General features: G+C 40.7%; 1 protein-coding gene across 2 annotated transcripts; it reads left to right on the forward strand.

Moving 5' to 3' along the window:
- The first annotated feature begins 582 nt into the window (after positions 1-582).
- Positions 583-16328, forward strand: MED7 (mediator complex subunit 7). 2 transcript variants are annotated; one of them, XM_040241444.1, is made up of 3 exons: positions 606-672; positions 1064-1109; positions 13149-16328. In XM_040241444.1, exon 3 carries the CDS (start codon positions 13166-13168, stop codon positions 13865-13867), a length of 702 nt encoding a protein of 233 aa, XP_040097378.1. In that variant the 5' UTR covers positions 606-672; positions 1064-1109; positions 13149-13165; the 3' UTR covers positions 13868-16328. The 2 variants fall into 2 exon arrangements, with proteins under 2 accessions (XP_040097377.1, XP_040097378.1); XM_040241443.1 differs by lacking the exon at positions 1064-1109 and having other exon boundaries at positions 583-672.
- Positions 16329-19048: the final 2720 nt, after the last annotated feature.

Consider the following 19048-nt stretch of genomic DNA (forward strand, 5'->3'; position numbering starts at 1 on the left):
GTGGACTTTACTGGATCCTCAGATAATTGGTATCCAAATACTGACTTGATTTTCACAATATTAAATAGCTGTTCAGTCTCTCAGTCGTGTCTGACTCTTTGCGACCCCATGGACTGCAACACGCCAGGCCTTCCTGTCCTTCACCAACTCCAGGAGCTTGCTCAAACTCATGTCCTTTGAGTCGGTGATGTCATGCAACCATCTCCTCCTCTGTTACCCTCTTCTCCTGCCTTCAATCTTTCTCAGTATCAGGCTCTTTTCCAATGAGTCAGTTCTTCACATCAAGTGGAAAAAGTATTGGAGCTCCAACTTCAGCATTGGTCCTTCCAGTGAATATTCAGGAAAATAGAAAAAGAAAGCAAAGAATAGCTGCTTTTATTAGTAACACACATCCTTCGCGACCCCAAACCCTGTGGTTGCTGCAGAATCACGGACGGGTGGGAGGTGCCAGAGGGAAGGTAGGGGGAGAGGGGTGGCTGGGGAGAGGCAGAATGCGCGGGCGAAATGCTGAGCCAACCGTCACAGAGGCGGAACTAGAGCCTCGGTTAAAGGACAGCTCTTTCCAGCCAATCAAAGGACAGTATCAGTGGCTTCTTCCTGGAAGTGGAGGCCGGAAGTTGGATTTCGGCTTGAGGTGGAGAAGGCGGCTGCCAGTGTAAGCCCAGAGCTGAAGTAAGTGGGCGGCGACGGCTCGGGCCTAAGTTCCTCGTACATTTCTTTTTCCGGACCCCGCTGCTTCCTTTGGGAGGGCTGGGAGTCCGGGGAGGCCTGGTGCTGAGTACGTTCGTCCGCCTTCCTCTCCGGCGTTCCTCAGAGAGCGCGACCTTCCGCGCAGCTCGCGAAGCCGGGGTCAGGGGTGGGTGGGGTGGTTGGCCTCCCGTGGGAAGGTATCCTCTGCGCGGCGGGCTCCAGGCTTCCTCCGGTGGGGAGGCCGAGCCCGGCCGGAGGTTGGCACACCTGAGTTCTAGACCCGCTCCGCTGGTTTACCGAGCTGTGTGGCCTCGCCACGTCTTCTGGCCTCTCTCTGGCCTTGTCCCTGACCAGTCTCGCTCTTCTTCCTCAGGGAGCACTCCTGAAATCAAAAGATTTAATGGGAAACGGGGAAGGAGGTAGGTCCCAGGCGTCATTCATTAGATCTTCTGGGGAGGTTTTAAAAGCTACACTCCAGCAGCTCCGTTTACAGTAGATAAACGAGTCGAACGTCTGGAGATAAGACCCTACAATACCTTTCTTTTTTGGGTTAAATCCGTCAGAACGGAACAAACACTAGAAGATGATCTTGAGTCTGATAATCAGCTATGATGCCTGACGCGTGTCTTAGGAAAAACCTCCGTTGCCTTTGACAAGTTTAGTCTGGAGAAGTGGTATAAACAAACATGATTTCTGTTGTATGTCAGTTTCCATTTGTACTGTCAGATGCTTCATTGTTTACTAATTTAAAGGAGCTTGTGCTGTGCATCCATAACAGCCAAGATTGAGAGTTCCTGCTCTGCCATTTCCTGGCCCTTTGATCTGGTTACAGACACTTCTTGGTGAGACAGACTTGCGACCCTCATCTCTAAAATGAAATTGATAGTAGTACGTAACTCATAGAATTAGTTTGAAGCTTAAGTAAAAGAGAATATAAAACAGTGATACCCGTCACTTAGTTGCCCTTTGGGGATTGGCAGTTTAAGTAGAGGATTACACAAGGTTCTGGGAAGCACAAAACAGGAATTCCAATCTGAAAAGGCTTGAAGAGGTGAAACCTAGGCTGTATGAAATTTATTTTGAAGTACCAGATGATTGCTAATTCTCCGATTTTGTTAAATATGTGGTTATAAGAGGACATTCTTATTTGGGAGATACCCACTGAAGTATTTTAGATAAAGAGATAAGAAACCAATAAGGCAGATGAGGGAAAATGTTAACATTTGGAGAATATGGAATATTATTCATAAACTGAAAAGTCTGAATTTTTGAAAGTTTTAAAACATTGGTTATAACTATTTGCAGCTATCATAAGTGTGTTGTAAATAAACAAAACAGTACACAGTATTTATAACCCTCCATTCCATGTACTTTCACCCCTTTTTTCTTAGTGGCCATATTGTGTATATATAGACATTTTATCCAAGGCCTCATATGGTTGAAGGTATGGACGAAGGTATGGGTTATTTCCAGCTTTTCCTGCTCTTTTCAAACAGTGCTGCATTAAATATCCTGATACACAGATTTGTGTACTTGTACCAATATTTTTGTAGGATAAATTTCTAGAAATAGAATTGTTGGGTCACCAGTCAGTCCTAAAGGAAATCAACAATAAATACTCATTGGAAGGACTGATGCTGAAGCTCCAATACTTTGGCTACCTGATGCAAACAGCTGACTTATTGGAAAAGACTCTGATGCTGGGAAAGATTGAGGGCAAGAGGAGAAGGGGGTGGCAGAAGATGAAATGATTAGATAGCATCACTGATTCAATGAAAATGAATTTGAGCAAACTCTGGGAGATAGTGAGGGACAGGGAGGCCTGAGGTGCTGCAGTTCACAGGGTCGCAAAGAGCTGGACACAACTTAGCAACTGAACAATAGCAACAGTGTTGTTAATCAGCTATACTTCAATATAAAATAATAAAAAGGATTGTTGGGTCAAAGAAATCAGCATTACAATGTTTGATACTGTCATATTAATTCCAAGTAAGCATATTTGTTTCCTTTCCTATCAGTTGTGTATGAGAATATTCTCCCATATTCTCTTGGTGATACTGTCTTGCTACCTTAGAGTGTTGTTATGGTGGCTGTGATGGTGTTTAGTGGGACCTCAGGGCAATGGATGTTTTCCACTGCAGAAGACTTCCCTGCAGGGCCAGAGTAGCTAAGAGCTTGCTTGTAAAATTGGCATGACCACTCTGAGGAAGCTGAAAGGTAGAGTGTGATCTGTGCTGGAATCCAGCACCTGCCACATAGAAAGTGTTCTGTTTGTTACGTGATGGAGTATTTGAAATCTTGATAGTCTTATATGGATAGGATCCTTTTTTAAAATTTATTTTTAATTGAAGGATAATCGCTTAATTGGCAACTGTGAATCAGCCATAAGTATACATATGTCAACTTTCCCTTGAACCTTCCCCCATGACCCCCACTCCATCTCACACTTCTAGGTTGTCACAGAGTACCAGATTTGAGCTCCCCATGTTATACAGCAACTTCTCATTAGCTATTTTACATATATGTGGGGATTTTTTTCCTTTTTTAATTGGAAGATAATTGCTTTACAATATTGTGTTGACTTCTGCCATATATCAACATGAATCAGCCACAGGTATATATAAATCTCCTCCCTCCTGAACTCCCCTCCCATTTCCCACCCCATCCACCCCTGTAGGTTGTCACTAGGTCGAGCTCCTTGTGTCACACATCAGATTCTCACTTGCTATCTATATGGTACATTTACATATTGTAATGTACATGTTTCCATGCTGTTATCTCAGTTTGTCCCTCCCTGTCCTTCCCCCACTGTGTCCACAAGTTTGATCTCTATACCTGTGTCTCCATTGCTGCCCTGCAAATAGGTTAATCAGTATCATCTTTCTAGAGTCCATATGCATGCATTAACATACAATATTTGACTTTCTGACTTCACTGTATAATAGGCTCTGCTGCTGCTGCTGCTAAGTCTCTTCAGTCGTGTCCGACTCTGTGCGACCCCATAGACGGCAGCCCACCAGGCTCCCCCGTCCCCAGGGTTCTCCAGGCAAGAACACTGGAGTGGGTTGCATTTCCTTCTCTCCAATGCATGAAAGTCAAAAGTGAAAGTGAAGTCGCTCAGTCGTGTCCGACTCTTAGCGACCCCATGGACTGCAGTCTACCAGACTCCTCCGTCCATGGGATTTTCCAGGCAAGAGTACTGGAGTGGGGTGCCATTGCCTTCTCCGATAATAGGCTCTAGGTTCATCCATCTCATTAGAACTGACTCATATGCGTACCCTTCTTACAGCTGAGTAATATTCCATTGTGTATATGTACCACACCTTCCTTATCCAGTCATCTGTCAATAGATGTCTAGGTTGTTTCAATGTCCGAGCTATTGTAAAAAGGGCTTCAGTGAACATTGGGGTACTTGTGTTTCTTTCAGTTATGGTTTTCTCAGGATATATGCCCAGTAGTGGGATTGTTGGGTCATATGGCAGTTCTGTTCCTAGTTTTTTTAAGGAATCATACTGTTCTGTGTAGTGTCTATCAGTTTGCATTCCCACCAGCAGTGCAGGGGGGTTCCCTTTTCTTCACAGGCTTTCCAGCATTTACTGTTCATTGATTTTTAAATGATAGCCGTTCTAATTGGTATGAGGTGATACCTCATTATAGTTTTGATTTGCATTTCTAATAATGAGTGATGTTGAGCATCTTTTTATGTGTTTGTTGGCCATCTGTATGTCTTCTTTGGAGAAATGTCTGTTTAGGTCTTCTGCCCACTCTTTGGGTTGTTTGATTTTCTGGTGTTGAGCTGCATGAGCTGCTTGTATATTTTGGAAATTAATCCTTTGTCAGTTGTTTCATTTGAATTATTTTCTCCCATGCTGAGGGTTGTCCTTTCACCTTGTAAAGTTTCCTTTGCTATGCAAAAGCTTTTAAGTTTAATTAGGTCCCATTTGTTTACTTCTTTTTTTTTAAATTTTCATTACTCTAGGAGGTGGATCAAAGAGGATCTTGCTGTAATTCAAGTCAGTGAGTGTTTTGCCTATGTTTTACTCTAATAGTTTTACAGTTTCTGACTTTATGTGTAGGTCTTTAATCCATTTTATTTTTTTTTGTATGGTGTTAGGAAGTGTTCTAACTTCATTCTTTTACATGTAGCTAACTGTCCCAGCACCATCTATTGAAGAGGCTGTCTTTTCTCTTATGTATTCTTGCCTCCTTTGTCAAAGATAAGGTGCCAATAGGTGCGAGGATTTTTATCTGAGCTTTTTTTCTTGTTTCTTTGATCTGTATTTCTGTTTTTGTGCCAGTACCATATTGTTGAGTACTATAGTTTTGTGGTATAGTCTGAATTCAGGAGGGTTGATTCTTCTAACTCCATTTTTTTTTTCTCAAGATTGCTCTGGCTATTCAGAATCTTTTGTGTTTCCATATACAAACTGTAAAATTTTTTGTTCTGGTTCTGTGAAAAATGTTGGTAATTTGCTAGGGAGTGTGGTGAATATGTAGATTGCTTTGGGTAATATAGTCACGTTCACAATATTGATTCTTCCAATCAAAGAACATGATATATCTCTCCATTTATTTATGTTATCTTTATAATTTCTTTCATCATTGTCTTATAGTTTTCATTATACACGTCTTTTAGTCTCCTAAGGTAGGTTTATTCCTAGGTATTTTACTCTTTTTGTTGCAATGGTGAATGGAATTGTTTCAAAAAGGATTCTTTTAAAAATTTGTTCTTAGCAGTGTATTATTCTGAATATTTTCTTGCTTTTATTCAGCATTTGCATTTTCTTCATCTTTTGCCTATTTTTCTATTATTTTTTTTAAGATCAGTTCAGTTCAGTTCAGTTGCTCAGTCGTGTCCGACTCTCTGCGACCCCATGAATCACAGCACGCCAGGCCTCCCTGTCTATCACCACCTCCCGGAGTTCACTCAGACCCACGTCCATCGAGTCCGTGATGCCATCCAGCCATCTCATCCTGGGTCGTCCCCTTCTCCTCCTTCCCCCAATCCCTCCCAGCATCAGAGTCTTTTCCAATGAGTCAACTCTTCGCATGCGGTGGCCAAAGTACTGGAATTTCAGCTTTAGCATCATTCCTTCCAAAGAAATCCCAGGGTTGATCTCCTTCAGAATGGACTGGTTGGATCTCCTTGCAGTCCAAGGGACCCTCAAGAGTCTTCTCCAACACCACAGTTCAAAAGCATCAATTCTTCGGCACTCAGCCTTCTTCACAGTCTAACTCTCACATCCATACATGACCACTGGAAAAACCATAGCCTTGACTAGACGGACCTTAGTTGGCAAAGTAATGTCCCTGCTTTTGAATATACTATCTAGGTTACTCATAACTTTTCTTCCAAGGAGTAAGCGTCTTTTAATTTCATGGCTGCAGTCACCATCTGCAGTGATTTTGGAGCCCCTCAAAATAAAATCTGACACTGTTTCTGCTGTTTCCCCATCTATTTCCCATGAAGTGATGGGACTAGTGCCATGATCTTCGTTTTCTGAATATTGAGCTTTAAGCCAACTTTTTCACTCTCCTCTTTCACTTTCATCAAGAGGCTTTTTAGCTCCTCTTTACTTTCTGCCATAAGGGTGGTGTCAGGTTAAAAAAAACTCAGTGGATCCTTATTGAGGATTTAGCTTCTTCTAGCCGTTGTTTAAGGTACTAGAGGTAGAATTGTGAATAAAAGGCAATATGAAGTCAGTGCTTTTTTCCTAATAGGGATGGAATCAGAAAATATGTTTTAAAAAAATCATAATTAAATTTCTAGTATTTACCCCTGTTAGCTTGCATGCATTCTTCTTTCAGAAAAATAGCTTATCTTTTAATTTTGCTTCTGATGTATTTTCCCATATGGAATTTTTAGATGGATTTTTGGTAGTCAGATCTGTTGGTCTTTTGTAGTACCCTTAAAATGTACAGTTATTTTCTGTTCGTTTTCCTTGATAGATTGTAAGGAACACTAGGATGGAGGCAGTGTTTCTTATTTATCTTTGAAAGATAGTATAATATAGTGTTTGAGATCTTTTGGCTCTGGCTACTTCCTTCACACAAGTTGATCAACCTTTCTGAGCCACAGTGATCTCATCCTTGAAATGGAAAGCTCACCTTTCTTTTCTCAGATTTCTCACAACTGTGAGAGAAGTTTAGAACCGTCCCTGGCATGTAGTATGTACTCAAGTATTACTTGTCATCATAATCATTATTGTCATATATTAGACAAACATTAAATACTTGAAGGAGTAAATACACATTAAAGATGTTTGTACCTGCTTTCAAATTCCCTTTGACTTGAAGCTCTTGTGAAATGAATGGAGCTACCAACAAATACTTATGAAGCTTATGTGTGTGGTTTTGAACCCAGTGAGAACTGTGATAGTCATAGTCCTTCCCTTCATAGAGTTTATAGTCTGGTTGGGGACACAAATCAGACACTGATGAAGAGAATAAAAGGGGGAAGACAGGTTCTGCTTTTGATGAATAATCAGAGAAGTTATATCTTTATAAGTGACATTTTTAAGCTAGTGCCTGAAGCAGGAGGAAGATCACGTGAAAAGACCCAGAGGCAGAAGAGGTTTGTATAAAGAATTATATGAGAATACTTGAAGACAGTATTCCTAGGATATAAGTAAAAGGGAATGTGGTATGAGAATTAGACTGGTTATTATATAGACGAATTGTAGTGGAAACAAAAAGATCCCTGCGAAGCCACTATGTTCCAGATAAGAGGGAGTGGTGTCTTGGTCAGAACGGATGAATTTGAGATAGCAAGGTTTGAAATCAGCGTGCCTGTGTGCATGCTTGGTTGAGTCCAGCTCTTTTGCAACCCCATGAACTGCAGCCTGCCAGGTTCCTCTGTCCATGAATTTTCCAGGCAAGAACACTGGAGTGGGTTGCCATTTCCTACTCCGGGGGAATCTCAGGACTTGGCAGTGATGGTGAGGAGAGGAGGTTAGTAAAAAAGGAGCATTAAGATAAACTTTAGGTTTCTGGCTTGGAATACTAGGTGGAAAATGGGGACATTTTACTGAGATAGGAAAGATTAGAAGCTTTAGAAGCTATGAGAGGAGCAGATTTAGAAGGTATGTATTGTAGATGGAATCAAATTTTTTTTTTTTTAAGTTTGAATGCCCTATGAAGTATCCACAGAGAGCCTAGAGGCAGTCTGGACTGGAGATCAAAACTCATGAATCAAGAGAAAGACAGATATTATATGATATCACTTATATGTGAAATCTAAAAATAATACAAATGAATATATAAACAAAATAGAAACAGACTCACAGACATAGAAAACAAACTTGGTTGCCAAAGGGGAGAGGGAGAAAGAGGGGTAAATTAGGAGTATGAGATTAACAAAGTCTTATACATACAATAAATAAGCGGCAAGGATTTGGTATATAGCACAGCACATTATATTCATTATCTTGAAATAACATATAATTGAATATAATCTGAAAAAAACTGAATAACTTTGCTGTATGCTTGAAACTAACACAATATTGTAAATCAAGTATACTTCAGTTTAAAAAAAAACAAACCCAAGACTCAAATAGAGACCAAGATTTTTCCACTTTGGCACATATATTGACACTTTGGATGGGATAATTCTTTGTGGTGGGGGACTCCCTGGTGCATTATATATTTACAGCATTCCCACCCTCTACCCATTAGAAGCCAGTAACACCCCTTTTCCAAGTTGTGGCAACTAAGTGTCTCCAGACCTTGCTATATGCCTTCTGATTGGAGCTGACTGTGGCTCAGATCATGATCTTTATTGCCAAATTCAGACTGAAATTGAAGAAAGTGGGGAAAACCACTAGACCATTCAGGTATAACCTAAATCAAATCCCTTATGATTATACAGTGGAAGTGAGAAATAGATTTAAGGGACTAGGTCTGATAGATTGCCTGATGAACTATGGACGGAGGTTCATGACATTGTACAGGAGACAGGAATCAAGACCATCCCCAAGAAAAAGAAATGCAAAACAGTAAAATGGCTGTCTGAGGAGGCCTTACAAATAGCTGTGAAAAGAAGAGAAGCGAAAAGCAAAGGAGGAAAGGAAAGATATAAGCATCTGAATGCAGAGTTCCAAAGAATAGCAAGGAGAGATAAGAAAGCCTTCCTCAGCGATCAATGCAAAGAAATAGAGGAAAACAGTAGAGTAGGAAAGACTAGAGATCTCTTCAGGAAAATCAGAGATACCAAGGAAACATTTCACGCAAAGATGGGCTTGATAAAGGACAGAAATGGTATGGACCTAACAGAAACCAAAGATATTAAGAAGAGGTGGCAAGAATACACAGAAGAACTGTACAAAAAAGATCTTCATATCCAAGATAATGATGATGCTGTGATCACTCACCTAGATCTAGACATCTTGGAATGTGAAGTCAAATGGGCCTTAGGAAGCATCACTACAAACAAAGTTAGTGGAGGTGATGGAATTCCAGTTGAGCTATTTCAAATCCTGAAAGGTGATGCTGTGAAAGTGCTGCACTCAATATGTCAGCAAATTCGGAAAACTCAGCAGTGGCCACAGGACTTAGAAAAGGTCAGTTTTCATGCCAGTCCCAAAGAAAGGCAAGCCAAAGAATGCTCAACCTACTGCACAATTGTACTCATCTCACACACTAGTAAATTAATGCTCAAAATTCTCCAAGCCAGGCTTCAGCAATATGTGAACTGTGAACTTCCAGTTGTTCAAGCTGGTTTTAGAAAAGGCAGAGGAACCAGAGATCAAATTGCCAATATCCGCTGGATCATCGAAAAATCAAGAGAGTTCCAGAAAAATATCTATTTCTGCTTTATTGACTATGCCAAAGCCTTTGACTGTGTGGATCACAATAAACTCTGGAAAATTCTGGAAGAGATGGGAATACCAGACCACCTGACCTGCCTCTTGAGAAACCTCTATGCAGGTCCGGAAACAACAGTTAGAACTGGACATGAACAAAAGACTGGTTCCAAATAGGAAAAGGAGTACATCAAGGCTGTATTTTGTCACCCTGCTTATTGAACTTCTATGCAGAGTACATCATGAGAAACGCTAGGCTGGAAGAAGCACAAGCTTGAATCAAGATTGACGGGAGAAATCTCAATAACCTCAGATACGCAGATGACACCACCCTTATGGCAGAAAGTGAAGAAGAACTAAAGAACCTCTTGATGAAAGTGAAAGTGGAGAGTGAAAAAGTTGGCTTAAAGCTCAACATTGAGAAAACGAAGATCATGGCATCTGGTCCCATCACTTCATTGGAAATAGATGGGGAAACAGTTGAATAGTGACTGACTTTATTTCTCTGAGCTCCAAAATTACTGCAGATGGTGATTGCAGCCATGAAATTAAAAGACGCTTACTTCTTGGAAGGAAAGTTATGACTAACCTAGACAGCATATTCAAAAGTAGAGACATTACTTTGCCAACAAAGGTCCATTCCATCTAGTTAAGGCTATGGTTTTTCCAGTGGTCAGGTATGGATATGAGAGTTGGACTATAAAGAAAGCTGAGCACTAAAGAATTGATGCTTTTGAGCTGTGGTGTTGGAGAAGACTCTTGAGAGTCCCTTGGACAGCAGGGAGATCCAATCAGTCCATCCTAATGGAGATCAGTCCTGGGTGTTCATTGGAAGGACTGATGTTGAAGCTGAAACTCCAATGCTTTGCCCACCCGATGTGAAGAGCTTAATCATTTGAAAAGACCCTGATGCTGGAAAAGATTGAGGGCAGGAGCAGAAGGGGACACAGAAGGTGAGATAGTTGGATGGCATCACTGACTCAGTGGACATGGGTTTGGGTGATCTGTGGGAGTTGGCGATGGACAGGGAGTTTGGCATGCTGCAGTTCATGGGGCTGCAGAGTTGGACATGAATGAGAGACTGAACTGAGCTGGCAAAAATCACACCTGGTTGAGAACCACTGATAGAAATGCTAATAAAAGCTATGCAGTTGACTGAGATCATCCCAAGAAGAACATAAAACAGAGGCCTAAAACTAGTGGCCCGCAGACCACAGAGGTTGTTAGAGATAAATTCTTTTTGACTTCACAGTACTTGACAGATTCCAGAATTAATTGCTAGTATTTTTAAAAACTGAGAAATTCCCCATAAAAATCTGGATTTTTCCTTCCCTTCTTGAAAAATCAAGACTAAGGTACAGTGACTCTTAATTCATGAGTGAATGCTAGTGGCTGGAGGCTTTGAGGTCTGGCTTGGAGATGCTCTGTTCTCTCTAATCCCTGCCCCTGCATGTGTAACTCTTTACGTTCCCTGTCTTTTTCCTTTGGCCTTTGAGTTTGTGACTCTATAGAACACTCCTCTATGCATGCCAACATTAAAATTTGGATAGAGAAGGAGGAGCAGTAAAGGAGACTGAGAGGGAGCCTCCAGTAAGGTAGGAGGAAAACATAATTGTAAGATCACAGACGCTGAGGGAGAAGGGGACTGGGTTGAAAAGGAAGAAAATGGTGCTGAGAGATTAAGATCACCTTAGGAAAATGTCCATTGAATTTGGTCATGTGATGATTGTTGATGACTTTGATGAGTATTTGTGGGGGAAGGAGGTTGACTCCAGATTGGATATTGATAAAAATGGATAAACAGAAAGCTAGTAGAGCAGTGAAGTGTAGCTTGGTATAGTTAGAGTAACTCATCACAGTATCCAGTTGACTCCCAGTAGTATCCAGTTCACCACTATAGGTTGGTGGAAACTCAGGACTGCCCCATAGCTGCTGTTAGTAACTCAGAAATTCCAAGTATGAATCTGCCTCCAGTATATTACTTGCTATCTCTGATGTTGGATTGTATAATTAAATCTTGAAAATCTGGTAAGATTAGTCTAAATGAGCACTCAGGATCTTCTCATTTTATGATATACCTAAGCTTAAAATGGAATAGATAGGGGTTATTGTGGTTATTGAAGATATATTTGAGTTTGAAACTTCTGTAGTGGATGTAGAAAAGTTAGTGAATCTATAAAAATTTGTAAAGTATATTGTAGAAAATAAGTTGAATTGGATCACAGAAGCTCAGATGATGTGAGTTTGTTTAGACTAGAGCAGTGTTAATTTTGTCAGTGTTCCTTAGAGTTACAGGTGTTTGTTTTGGAAATCAATCTGTAATATAAAACAAGTGATTATAACATGGAGATGGGGAGACAGCATGTGTAGTTTGGCTGTAGAGAGGATACAGAAATGAGGCATAACTGGTGAGGGGACTGGAATCCAGACTGTTTCACTTATAGATGAAAATATAGTTGACCCATGAACAAGTGGGAGGTTAGGGATGCCCAGCCTCTGCACAGTATAACTTAGAATTGACCTTTTGTATCTGTTGTTCCTTCTTATTTGTGGTTCTACATCTGAGGATTTAACCAAACATGGGTCTTTTTAGTTATTTACTAAGTCATGTCTAACTCTTGCAACTCCATGGACTAGCCCTCCAGGCTCCTCTGGGATTTCCCAGGCAAGAATACTGGAGTGTGTTGCCATTTCCCTCCCCAGGAGATCTTCTTGACCCAGGGATCAAACCCACATTTCTTGCACTGGCAGGTGGGTTCTTTATCACTGAGTCACCAGGGAAGCCCCATAAATCTTGTAGTACTCTAGTATTTACGATTGAAAAAAATCCACATATGAGTGGACCTTTGCAAGTTCAGAACGGTGTTGTCTAGTGATCAGCTATATCAGTTCAGTTCAGTCGCTCAGTCGTGTCTGACTCTTTGCGATCCCATGGAGTGCAGGACACCAGGCTTCCCAGTCCATCATCAACTCCCGGAGCTTACTCAAACTCATGTCCATGAAGTCGATGATGCCATCCAACCATCTCATCCTCTGTCGTCCTCTTCTCTTGCCTTCAATCTTTCCCAGCATCAGGATCTTTTCAAATGAGTCGGTTCTTCATATCAGGTGGCCAAAGTATTGGAGTTTCAGCTTCAGCATCAGTCCTTCCAATGAATATTCAGGACTAATTTCCTTTAGGATGAACTGGTTGGATCTCCTTGCAGTCCAAGGGACTCTCAAGAGTCTTCTCCAACACCACAGTTCAAAAGCATCAATTCTTCGGTGCTCAGCTTTCTTTATAGTCCAACTCTCACATCCATACATGACTACTGGAAAAACCATAGCTTTGAAGGTCAGCTGTATACTACAGTAGTTTTTTGTGCTGATGAAAATGTTAAGTAGAGCTGGAAAAATACTTGAATGATTGAGTATATCATGCTAATTAGAGAAGGATAGCAGCTTTTCCCTGTTGTAAATGTTAGTTTTAGAGACGACGGAGATCATTTTTCTTTTGGCCACCAAACGGCCATGGGAGAATAGGGAAAATATTGTCATCAATCACTGAATGTGACAGGTTTGTTTTGTAGCTCCACTCAATCTTTGGTCTATTTGTGTGTGTGTGTTTGTTATGTTTTGTTTTCCTCTTATTTTTTGTTTGATGGTTTATTTCTGTAGGTTCTTGATCTTCCACAATGGGTGAGCCACAGCAAGTGAGTGCCCTCCCACCCCCTCCGATGCAGTACATCAAGGAGTATACAGATGAAAATATTCAGGAAGGCCTCGCTCCCAAGCCTCCACCTCCAATAAAGGACAGTTACATGATGTTTGGCAACCAGTTCCAGTGTGATGATCTTATCATCCGCCCTTTAGAAAGTCAGGGTATTGAACGACTTCATCCTATGCAGTTTGATCACAAGAAAGAACTGAGAAAACTCAATATGTCTATCCTTATTAATTTCTTAGACCTCTTAGATATCTTGATAAGGAGCCCTGGGAGTATAAAACGAGAAGAGAAGCTAGAAGATCTTAAGCTGCTTTTTGTACATGTACATCATCTCATAAATGAATACCGACCCCACCAAGCAAGAGAGACCTTGAGAGTCATGATGGAGGTGCAGAAACGTCAACGTCTTGAGACAGCCGAGAGGTTTCAAAAGCATCTGGAACGAGTCATTGAGATGATTCAGAATTGCTTGGCTTCTCTGCCTGATGATTTGCCTCATTCGGAAGCAGGGATCAGAGTAAAAACTGAACCAATGGACGCTGATGACAGCAACAATTGTATTGGACAGAATGAGCAACAAAGAGAAAATTCAGGTCATAGGAGAGATCAGATTATAGAGAAAGATGCTGCCTTGTGTGTCCTGATTGACGAAATGAATGAAAGGCCGTGAAGGATGTTTCTTTTCCTTTCCCCTTCAGTGAATGGTAAACACATTAGTTAATTCACTTTTAGAGAGTCTCAAAAGAGAGATAACTAGAAAGAAGTCTTGCAAGCAGCTTGATTCTCCAACTTTCTCAATTGTGAGAAGTCATAGCAGTAATTTCACCTTATGGCAAGCATAGGTAAATGAGTGTGCCTACATTAAGAGTGATCCCCTTAAAAAGCAGAGTGCAGGTATTTGTGGCATATCCTTGTTTCCAGAGTTGCAGTGAATTTTGAAGATATCTTCAGTGATAGCAGGTTTCAACCCTGGGAAGTAGATTTGTCATTTGCTTTAAGAGTGATAGATAATAAAAGATATCAGACTTTATAAATGTGAAATTATGAAATCTTTGTTTCACTTAAAAACTTGCTTAATCTCTAAAAAAGAATAGTGTAACATGTTTAAAGAGAGGAACCCCAGAGTTGTAAAAGTTTCATTTTTTCTCTTGGCTGTTCTTGCAAACACCGTCTCAGCCTCTTACCCCTGTCCTGGATGGGTCCTGGAACTTTTATCCAGTCACTAAGAAGTCCTTTGATCACTTTCAGTTACAAACATTCATTTTAATCATTAAAATGTCTATGTAAATTATCTGTTACTACATTTCCTAGATTCAGACTTGCTTAAGGGTGGAAGCCTGCCATGGAAAGGGGGTTTGGTGGCAGAGATCGCTGGATGTCCACCAGAGATTCTTGCTCCCCTGAGACATGCTGCCTTGCCAGAAACTGCAGTTCTCCATTCCCTGTGCATCTCTGTGAGGCCATGTGACTGAATTCTTAGCAGTGGAATATGATGTAAAAATCCAGGCCTGCCCCATAAAAGTTTTTTATATCACCCACCATTCTCTTCTCATCTGCTGGTTTGATGGTCACACCCAGGAAAACTTTGGAAGCCACTTGAAGATGGCAAAAGTTTGGTCATTTTGGGTCCTTGAATGCCTGAAGACCAGGACCTCCTTTCATTTTAACTCCACCCTCCCCACCGTCCCACCTCTCTCCTTACCCCTGCTGATTTAACTTCACCATGTGAATAAGAAGTCAACTTAATGTCGTTATTTTGTTGTTACTGTTGTTTTGGGCACTGAGATTTCATTTCTGCATTTCTCTTTTCTCCAACCCCTCTTCCACTGAAATCTTCATGGAGAGTCTGCCTTGTATATGAGGGTTTCTACCAGCCTTCCTCTTAATAAAGCATATTTAGAAATATGCTTTGAGTGATTCTCAAAGCATAGTGCTAGACTGGCAACATTGACATCACTTGGGGACTGGTTATGCAAATTCTCAGGTCCACCCCAGCCATGTTAAAGTGAATTCTAGAAGTGGGACTCAACAAACTGGGTTAAAGAGCTCTCAGGTGATTCCCGTGCAGGCTCAAGCTTAAGAATCCCTGATAATGGTAAGGCCTTTTCCCAAATAAACAGGCAAAGTCCAGTTTAAAGTGGCCATGGGTCAATTCTATGTGTGAAACACTCATTTATCCTTTTCTTTAAAAGGGGCGTTTAGGCTGTTCCCAAGTAGATAGCCTGTTCTGCATACTCTCTTGGACTGGGCCTAAGCCATGCCAGACGAGGGACAGATGTTCTTGGCAAGTGGGGCCACTCTCCTCTTTCTGTCCGTGGGCCTCTTGCCTGTCAAAAAATATTTGGCTTCCTTAGTGGCTCAGTTGCTAAAGAATCTGCCTGCAGTGCTGGGTTTGATCCTTGGGTCAGGAGAATCCCCTGGAGAAGGAAATGGCAACCCACTCCGGTACTCTTGCCAGGAGAATTCCATGGACAGAGGAGCCGGGCAGGCTACAGTCCATGGGATCACAAAGAGTCAGACACGACTATGTAACTTTCAAGTAGATAACCTCTCTGTTAGGCAGATAGTTGGCAAGTCTCATTTGTTTTTTCCTCATATGTGTTTGGTATTGATTTTTTGGCTCCATAGACTCCAGGAGACACAGTCTGGGCTCTGTTAAGTTTAAACTGAAGGGGGAAGGAAACCTCTTCATCTCCCTGTGGCAGAATAAGGTAGATATAACACTTTATCAACTCTCCAAAGGAATCTCCTTTGAACACAACCCTCTTATAACATTAAAGTACAAAACCAATTTTGCAAATCCTTGCATGGAAAAAACTAACTGAATCACACATTATCACTATCACATCCTTAAAGAGAGTCACAACATTATGTGTATATAATGTTTGTTGGAGAGAAAGAGTAAGAGATTAAAATTTCATGTGAAATTTTAAATTCTGACTTTGAAGGGATATGATGTTGCAGATCTGTCAGAATGGAACTTGACATAAACTAATGAATTCTGATGTGAACTCCTGCTGTTATAATGGGAAAAAACACTGGTGAAAAAACACCAGTGGTCTGATAGTTGTTACAAATTTCAAAGTGTATGTAAAAACTCTGTGAGGATTAAAATACATCTTTGCACACCTGATCATAATGAATATTCCTTATAAATTGATACCTTGAAGTGGAATATCTGAAGGTATAACCAGGGCAACTCTTGAGATTACCAGTGCTGGGACCCAGACTACAAGGATTCTGGTTTCATTGTTCTGGAGTGGGGCCCTGAAATTGGGTTTAAGAAGTTTGTAGGTGACTGCTGTGCCATAGGATAAAGGATTGTATTACTCAGTACTCTCTACTTGTACTAGTTTAAGCAAAAGATGAATTTGTTGAAAGGATTATGAAATCCTTTTAAATTTATGAAATGAAGGATTTATGAAATCCCTAACATGATTATTGAAATCACATGTTACATGATTGAGGGGTAAGTTAAACATCCAAACCATGAAGAAGACTTGGAGGTTCTTTAGGGCAACTGGGACTCAAACCTGACCCAGAACGCTTTGTCCCTCCTTTCTGGTTTTTCTGTTAATTTCATTCTATACAAGCCAGCTTCTTTGATGGTATGAGTGGAGAACATGTGTGCTAACAGTTCCTGAGTGTTAAGTCTTTCTGTACTACTGTCTGGGAGTTGTCTCCAAAAAAAAGGTAATTGACCAGCTGGAAGGGAGAAGTTAGGGGTGGCATTCCTGATTTCAGCTGGGCCATTCAGTTGGTGAGGGGTGGGCAGGGGGGCTCAGATTCTGTAAGAATATGACAGATCCCAAAATGTTAATGTATGGAAGGAGGTGGTCCAACCCTCTGTTTAAGTCCATTTATTTGCTCTATTCATTTAGTGGATATTGTGGTCCTCTTTATTCCTGACACTGGTTTAGTTCCTGGGGGTAAGAAGAGTGGGAAGGAAAATGAAAGAAACAGGATCACAAATAGGTTAATTTTTGAAGGCATCAATTCTTGCATTAACCATTCAGCCATTGTAACAAGAATCTTGCTTCCAATATATTTCTATTTCCTACTCAAAATGCCTTGTCCACATTATTTTCTCAAGTTGTTTCTGTGTTTGAAATTGTTAAGGGTTGTGGAAGACCATTGTTTCTGTGTTTGAAATTGTTAAGGGTTGTGGAAGACCATTTCAACTGTGCTGTGTTGTATTTGAGAGAAAAGACCTGTCCTGAGGTCACAGGAAACAGCAAGTACAAGTGTCTCTTGAGACAAAAGTTGGCATGATTTTGAGGGAAAAGGCTGTTAGGGCCACACGGTAGGGAGGGAGGTGGTTGAAGCTAGAGAAGCAGATGGTTGTAGGTTACAGGACTTAGAAGGCCAAGGAAAGGAGTTCGCTCTATCCTAAATCTGATGGGAAGTGTTGGGGAGAATTTCCCCCTCTGCCCCTCTTGAGTTCTTGAGATTGGACTAATAATAAAACTGACACAAGACAAATTGATAGGAGAAAATTTTAATTCCTATACACAGAGGTCTCAGCAATGGGACCTAAGAAGTAGCCAGAGCATTTATATTCTTTAGACAAACACTGAATTTGTGAGGAATTGGCATGTGCTCAATGAAGAATCTAAACAATTTGGGCTTGGAGTAATACGAGGTAACAAAGTTTATTTATATAGGCTTTTCAGTTCAAATTCCTTATTTCTGGTGATAAGGGTGTCCTTTTCCCTTCACTGTGGTGAGTGCACCTTTCACGGGAGAGGTTTGTTTTTTGCTTTTGGGGAAATCATGCAGGGGTGGGTTGGGAGAGAGTGGTCCGAGTGTCCCTCTTGTATTGGCCACTTCTTAGTTCAGTATGCCCTTGGAAATATTTTGGGGCACCCTGCCCTAAGTTGTAACATACATCAATAGCATGCATATAAAGCACTTGGTTGGCACTGTTCTAATCAATATACAAAAAAACCATTTTATCCTCAAAACAACCCATTAAAATCATGATTTTTACACCATATTTCAGATGAGGGAGTGGAGACTCAGGAGGGTGTCATTTATCCAAGGTCACCAAGGTCACAAAGCCAGGATTGAAATATTCTAGTTTCAAAGCCTAAACCTTCATACTTTATTACCTCTCTGCTGCTGTTGCTGCCCCGTCATATATTTAATAAACCATAGGTAGTGAGTAACAGAGTCAAAAGTGGAATCTGATATTTTAACCCCAAAATTCTTATTTTATACATCACATGGTATTAGACTGAGGAAGGAAGTTTGCAGATGGAAATTATGAGCTCCTTTTGAACATTTTGAAGCATTTATGTCGAATTTTGCTGCTGTCTTGAGATACTGTGCATTTAAGCTCTAACCTTCCTAGAACTTGCTCTAAGTAGGTATCACCCCCACTTTATGAAAGTGGGGATCAGTTTTGTGGTTTGCTCCGGTGGTGTATCCAGATTAGAATCTAGGTCAGGAGTTGACATTTTTTAGCCATTGTAATTACTCCTCTACTGCGGTACAAATGCAGCCATAGAAAATACGTAGATAAATGAGAATGCTGTGTTCCAACTTTAAACTTGAGTTTAAATAATTTTTACATGTTATGAAATATTCTTTTGATTTTTTCCAAACCATTTAAACATGTTAAAAATAATTCCTATCTTGTGGAATGTACAAAAACAGGCAGCCGAGTGAATTTGGCCAGAGGGTCTGATCTAGGTGATTGGATTCTTAACCCTGGAATATTTTCATAAAACCACTTAATAACTGCAAAATAAAAATTATAGGTTTGTTCTAGGGCTGAAGGGAGATTATGGCTACAGAGCACTCAGCATAATTTCTGGTACTTTGTAAGCTCTCAAAGGTCAACTGTTAC

Source organism: Oryx dammah, unplaced genomic scaffold (genome assembly GCF_014754425.2).
Source record: "Oryx dammah isolate SB20612 unplaced genomic scaffold, SCBI_Odam_1.1 HiC_scaffold_5, whole genome shotgun sequence".
Classification (NCBI taxonomy): Eukaryota; Metazoa; Chordata; class Mammalia; order Artiodactyla; family Bovidae; genus Oryx; species Oryx dammah.